This window comes from Fukomys damarensis, unplaced genomic scaffold (assembly GCF_012274545.1).
Source record: "Fukomys damarensis isolate Sample0158 unplaced genomic scaffold, DMR_v1.0_HiC HiC_scaffold_21, whole genome shotgun sequence".
Taxonomy (NCBI): Eukaryota; Metazoa; Chordata; class Mammalia; order Rodentia; family Bathyergidae; genus Fukomys; species Fukomys damarensis.
In genome coordinates this window covers 33,409,811-33,416,703 of record NW_022900933.1, presented here as the reverse complement: position 1 = coordinate 33,416,703, position 6,893 = coordinate 33,409,811, and the positions used below count along the sequence as shown (strand labels likewise).

Sequence of the window (6,893 nt, the reverse complement as noted above, 5' to 3'; positions counted from 1 at the left end):
TTTTTTTTTTTTTTTTTTTCTTTGACTGGGATCCAACTCAGGACCTTGCACTTGCGAAGCAGGCGGCACCACTGAACTATCCTCCAGCCTCGGCCTCTCCCTGTGCTGGGATTACAGTCGCGCACCACCTTTCTGGATTGAACTCTTCATTGTTCCCAGCGCCACCACACCCTTACCATGCAAAGCCAACCTGTGATCTAAGTGTAATGCCACCAGGTGGCGATAATAAACCAACAATGAGTCAAACATTCTGACCCTTACGGAAAATAAAGCGATGGATTCCCCCCACCAAAAAAAAAACTGCTTGAAAATACTCCATTGTAGACAACATCGGCCAGCAACCCACACACCACGGCCCCATGCCTCGCCCTCGGAGCTGGGAGTGACCATCCAGCCGCCCCAAGAGGGCCTTGGGGAACCCTGGACCACTGAGTTTCAGCCTCAATCTGCCTCTGCGAAGTAAACACGAAGGCCCTCACGCTGTCTTCTTCCTCCCTCCTCAGCGTGGTCCCACGCCCCTTGCTTCTCACCAGCACAACCGAGTCCTTGTAGAACCCTGGACTCTGACCAGCAAGTGCTCTCCTGCCAGCACAGAGCAGGCAAACTTAGCTAAAAACCACTGGGCACGGGGGTGGGGTGTAGGGCCACGACCCCCGGAGTGCTCCCTCCTTACCTCTGTTGCTTCTAGCACGGGCTTTCTGGGAACCAAAAAGACTTTCATTTTTCCTTGTGGCACTGGGGACTGAACTCAGACCCTTCTCACTGAACTTCATACTATCTACCACCACCGCACTTTTTTTTCTTTTTTTAAAATTTTGAGACAAGGCCTGGCTATATCACCAACTTGACCAAACTGGGCTCAAACTTGCGCTCCTCCGGCCTCAGCCTCCCAGAGGGCTGGGACTGCAGGGATGCCACTATGCCCAGCTCAGACGGACTTCCTCAGGGACCAGTATCTCTGACACCCAGTGGTGGAGCTGTATCACAGGGAGAATCAGCTCAAAGGCATCACTCCCTCCACGGGCCCAGCCCCCACCTCTAACCTCCCCTGCTTGTTCTGAGCAGCCAGGTAGACCTGTACCTGCCAAAGCTGTCCATCTCCAGTGCCTACGACCTCAGGGCCATGCTGGCCGACATGGGCATCGTGGACTTGTTCACCCCCGGGGCCAATTTCTCAGGCATCACCCAGGAGGCTCCACTGATGCTATCAAAGGTAAGAAATGTCTCCAGAACCCATACTTTTCTGTTTTTCTTCCTCTAAAAGTCACAATAAAAATAGTCATGAATACCCTTCATTCCCAGCCTGAGAACCTAGGTCTGGGTTCAATCCCCTCCACCTACAGTGAGGTCATCTGAGGCTCACCTAGAAAACTGACATCCCCAAAATCAAACAGGAAGCTGGTTACAAGGGCAGTCCACAGCCCAAGCATCACTGTGCAATATGGTGGCTCTGCGAACAGCCCCTGGCAAAAAGAAACAGGGAGCGTGGTAGATATCTGATTTGGATCACACAGAACCTTCTACTCAGTTACACTTATTCTCCTTCAGTTTGATGTTCTGCTATTCTATCTTTGTTCAGAAATTTTTTTACTGAGCCCCTACGATGTGCTCCCACCCTGTGCTAGGCTCTGGGGATGTGGCCTCCACCCTCCAAACACAGGGCTCCGTGGCCTTGGTGGTTCCCTGTCCAGTCAGTGCATGTTGTGTGAGGGGATTCAGTACATCAGCTGCTCCTTCTAAGGCAGGTAGCACCTCAGTCTCTCAGGAGGAATCCCTAACCCAGGGAGGGAAAAGAGCTTGTCCATGGTCACAGAGCTCACAAGTAAGTCTGACGTGTTGACCCAAACCTCATTTTCTCAAGATCCACAGCAGGGACTTCGGTCTGAGCCCCATCTGTTCCTAGTCATGGTGCCAGTCACAGCTGCCTAGAACTTGGGAGCCCTGGCTATAAAGTAGAGCTGAAGGGAGTTACCATCCTGCAGGGTATCGTGAGTGCCCAGAATGGCACCTGCTCATTAGCCAGACCATGATCTGTCAGAGGCTTTCTCTCCAAGTCAGTCAAACCTCTTGCTCATTTCGGAATTCCTTCTTGAGGAACATATCAACAAAGACTAGCATTCTCAGCTCCCCTGTCCAGGGGAGGCACAAGCACTTTGCCCAGTTTGAATGTGATATTTCTCCAGCAGAGTGAGCAGAGAGCAAGGTCTCCCTCTACCAGGTCGGGACACAGTAAGGGGCGCCCACGACAGACGTTGAAGCCTGGCTAACATGTTACAGGTGCAAGGGGGACATGCAGGTCAGACAGGGGCCTGGGCTCTTGTCCTGTGGACACGGCTCAGGTGAGAAGCCACCGAGTGACCAAGGTTTGCCTTCAGTTCCAAAAACTGGAGGTTAGGGCTAGGGATTTGGCTCAGTGTTTCCGCTGCCTGCCTTGCAACTGCAAGTTCGATACCCTGTACCAAAAAAAAAAAAAAAAAAAGAGGCCAAAAAGTGGAGGTGCAGAGAGTCCATGGGATGAGGCCCTGGCACATGGCAAGGGACTCACCTACTGCCATCCTCACACTGCCCACAGGTCATCCACAAGGCCACGCTGCAGATAGATGAGAACGGTAAGAATGCAGCAGCCACCCCTGGGGCCACCTCAAAGCTGGAGTCTGAGCCGGTCACTCTCAGTTTCAACTGGCCCTTCCTTGTCCTGATCTTCGATGACTTCACATGGAGCACTCTGATCCTGGGGAAGGTTGTGAACCCTAGCTGAAAGCACTGCCCCCCTGGGAGCCACTGCACCATCTGGTCTTGGGGAGAGGCCTCCCCCTGTCTTCTCCTGGTTTTCCTCCACCGAAACAGAGCTACCCCTACCTTTATGTGTCTTGTAATAAAAAACAATTGTTGCAAATCTCAGAACAAGTGTGGTTGAAAGGGGAGGCATAAGGACACAGAGGTGACACAGTCATAAACCCAGAGTTGGTGTCTTCATTCATCTAAATTGCTATAACACAGTACCATGGGCTGGGTGGCTTAGAAACCACAGTAATTCATTCATTCCCACAGCGTTAGACGCTGAAAGTCTGTGATCAGGGTACAGCCTGGGAAGGACTCCCTTCCTAGCTTGTAGATGGCACCTTCTCACCAAGTCCTCAACTCGGTAGAAAGAGCAGAGAAAGCTTAGCAGGATCTCTTGTAAAAGGGCACTAATCCTTTCACACTTCCTAGAGGCCTCACCCACTCTGGGCCATCTGTGGGGTCACAGACATTCAGTCCCTAACACCCAGTACTACCACAGGAGGAAGGACTCCTCCAGCCAATAGACCTACCCTCTTCCCTGACAAGAATAAGGAGAGTGTCATCTGATACTCTTTGGGAGTCTGGAAGTCTGTGCAATGCAGGGAGCAAGGCTTCAGGGTGAGGCTGGCCGGAGACAGAACCCCACCCAGGCATCAAGAGGTCAGACGGGAAAGCTGTGTGTCTTTCCTTGTAAGGATGGCTGGGAGGGTTGGCTGGACCCTCACCGCAGGGGCTGCCCCATGATGGAAGCCTGTTGTGGCTGAAAGGTTCAAGCTCAACCAGGAAGCTGGGCACAGAACTTGGCAGGTGTGTGAAACAGAGCCTAACATCCACTGGTTTTCCTTTCTTAATATGAAGGCAAAACAGCTGCAGCAAAAGCCCAGGGGTGAGACCTAGCTGCTGTCTTCAGGCCACGGTCCTGGCCCTAACTCAGTAGGACCCAACCCACATGGCAAATAGCAGGACTCTTTCTATCTGGCTTTGTTGGGGGCTGCTTTGTTGCCGGGGGGTAGTTATTATGGATTTGCACTGGCGGGGGGGAGTTGGTTTTTTTTTTAAATGGGTTTGCATTGCTTGTTTTTGTTTGGTTTGGTTTGGTACCAGGTATTGAACTAGGAACCTTGAGCTTGTGAGGCAGGTGGTGGCACCACTGAGCTAAATCCCTGGCCCTTCATTTGCTGTTTTTGTAAGATGGACAACACAGAGTTTATAAATTTCCTTTACCCTAAACCCACCCCACTGAATGCATTACAGATGTGTATGAGGGGAGTAGTGTCATTTTGGAGCCTATTTTTTATTTATTAATGGAAATTTGCAATAAATAGAAAGTGCCATTTCCAAAACATGGGGAAAACAAACTGTAGCAAAACATTTATTAAGAACGATTGCAGGTCGGGGATTTAGCTCAGCGGTTCGGTGGCCTGCCTTGCAAGTGCAAGGACCAGAGTTCAATCAGTGAAGAGACAAGGTAGCATTGAGATCATTTTCATCTTTATAGTAGTATCAATTCCAGACAGAGCAAAGATTTGAATATAAAAAATTAAAATCATAAAATAACAAGCAGATATATGAGTGTTTTAAAAGTAATCTCATGAGGGCTGGGGATTTAGCTCAATGGTTCTGCCACCTGCCTTGCAAGCACAGGGACCCAAGTTCCAACCCCAGTATCAAACAAATAATAAAATTATTAAAAATAATCTCATGAGAAAGGCTTATCTGAGAATGCTTGAAACCCATTAAATGAAGTATTTATACAATCAACTTCATAGAAAATTTAACTATAAGACAAATGATAAACTGACAAAAATGTGTAAAAACATGATTTTCCTACAAGTCAACAGTTACTTTAAAAGACCAAAATTAAGTTCTGGGTGGCCCTAGGATAATGGAAGCATCATAAACATGAATTTCTTATGCATATTCCTTATGCTATAAAGTCAACAGCAGTGCAAAGAAAACCACATTTGAACTAAGCCTGCAATATTGCATTATTACCTGGAATGGGAGTCTCAGGAAGGGACAGGTGTACAGGACAGAAAAATACAAAGAAGTAATAGATAATTTTCGTTTTCCAAAATCAATGAAAGCTATAAATACCCAGGTGGAAGAATTTTAACAAATTCAAAGCAAGAAAAACTCAAAGAACCCCAGCTAAGGAATAGCATAATCAAACTTTTAAAACCAAGGATCTAGAGAAAAATCTGCAACAGAGCCAGAAATAAAAAAAAACAAAAAACCCACATTAGATACAGGGCACAGAGATAAAGGCAAGGCTCCTTTTCTCATCAGAAACTACACCAGCTGGCTGAGGTGACACAAGACATGAGGTGGACTTCTTGGCATTGCCACCACGATGTATTACCTGAATTGGACAACAGAAGACATCAGACCAACCCACCCGAAAGACATCCTACCACAGTTGCCTGCCAGCACTCTTCCAAAGGCCTAAGAAAATGACAGTCCTGCTATTGTTCCACACAGACTGAAAAGAGGGGACATGACAGCCGGTGTAAGCAGGGGTCTGGGACTTGACTCTGGGCCCCAGAAAAGGACCCTGGTGGGGTAACTGAAAAACGCATGACATCAATATCACATCCGTGCCATTTCCTGGTTTTGATGGTTACGTACTACGGTCCTGAGATGGGCTCATATTTGTAGAAACGGGGTGAAGGGTATAAGAGGATACTCTTGTTTGTAAGTTTTCTAAATAGAAAGTTAAATAAGAAATCATCTCAGCTGCAACACAGTGGAAAGATGTCCTTAACGTCTGGAAAGGGAACATGTCATAATATTCTTCGAAAGGAGAAAAAAATGTAAAATCTATGCTTCAAAAATGAAGACAAAGTAAATATTTTTTCCAGAAAGATAAAAAGCTGATAAACTGTATCATATTCATTAATAAGTTTTCAAAGTAGTTCTTTAGGCAGAAAAAAATGATTCCAGTAGGACTCTTGGGCATACACAAAAGAACGAGGTTCACTGGAAAAGGTAGAAGGTGGGCACAAATACTTCAAAAATAGCTTTTACATAGAATTAACTGTTTAAAGCAAAAATGAAAACATTTTCTATGCTAATAATCAATTTATTGCTTCTCAGATCCAAATCCTCCCTTCACTGTTGCTCTGCAAAGATTAGTCTGGACCTTTTCAATATTTTTGCTTTGAAAAATGGGCATGATATGAAATTCTATCAGTAGAGGGTGTGCAAGAGACACTATGGGAGGAAGAGGCTTCACCTTCCTGGTTCCTCTGCCCAGCATTAAAATGAGAAAAGGAACTAAATAAGAAGGAGGAGAAAGGAGAGGGAAGAGGAAAGAAGAGAGAGGAGAGAGGGAGGGAGAAAGAGAAGAGAGAGGCACAGGAAGAGGAAGAAGAGGGGGAAGGAAGAAGGGAGAGAGAGACAGGAGGAGGAGAAGGAGGATGAGGAGGGAGAGGGGAGTGGGAGGAGACTGGAGGGAGAATAGATGATAGAAACCAAGTGAGTCCCCAGAAAGATACGACATGTAGGAGTAAACTCAACAAGAAATATGCAGCTAATCCACTGATAAATTATAAAACACTCCTTAAAAATCAGACTTGAACAAATGGAATTTGTTCCTTTTGGAATAAGGTTCTTCAACATTATCTACACATTGGTTTTCCCAAACCAATTTATCAATTTATTGTGATTCCAATAAAAACATCAATAATAGTTAATGTATGGATAGACAAGACGATACCAAAATCCACACAAAAAAACCACACAAAAGAATGCACAGGAAAACTGAAAAGAAAAGGCTATAGGGCGGGGAAGGGGAGAGAAACCACGAAAGTGAACAGAAACTGACTTCATTTCTTCCCCCTCTGTCTATCTGACCCAGGAATGAATGCAGATTGCTTATGCCCTTCCCATTCTAGTCCTGAAAGTACTGACACCAAGCTGGGCACTGCTAGTTTTGCTGAGTGGTTCACAGTGGCTGTTTAAAACTCAAGGACTTGAGTTATTTTTCTTTTAAGGTGCCCATAAATAAAGCGCAAACTACAAGGCAGATAATGAGAAATGAGATAGATCTTTTGCAAAAGGGAAGGGGACTAAAAATAGAGGAAGAGGGGTAGGAGAGGAGAAAAAGA

The 6,893-nt window shown here is 46.3% G+C and overlaps 1 protein-coding gene across 2 annotated transcripts in view; it reads left to right on the top strand.

The window, feature by feature from the left end:
* Positions 1–2,860, top strand: part of Serpina6 (serpin family A member 6) — a 13,379-nt gene extending 10,519 nt beyond the window's left edge. For both annotated transcript variants that reach the window (XM_010609183.2, XM_019205262.1), the window contains 2 exons: positions 1,066–1,213; positions 2,573–2,860. In XM_010609183.2, coding sequence (XP_010607485.1) covers positions 1,066–1,213; positions 2,573–2,758 — 334 coding nt within the window. In that variant the 3' untranslated portion in view covers positions 2,759–2,860. The remainder of the gene's footprint in view (positions 1–1,065; positions 1,214–2,572) is intronic.
* The last annotated feature ends 4,033 nt before the right edge of the window (positions 2,861–6,893 follow it).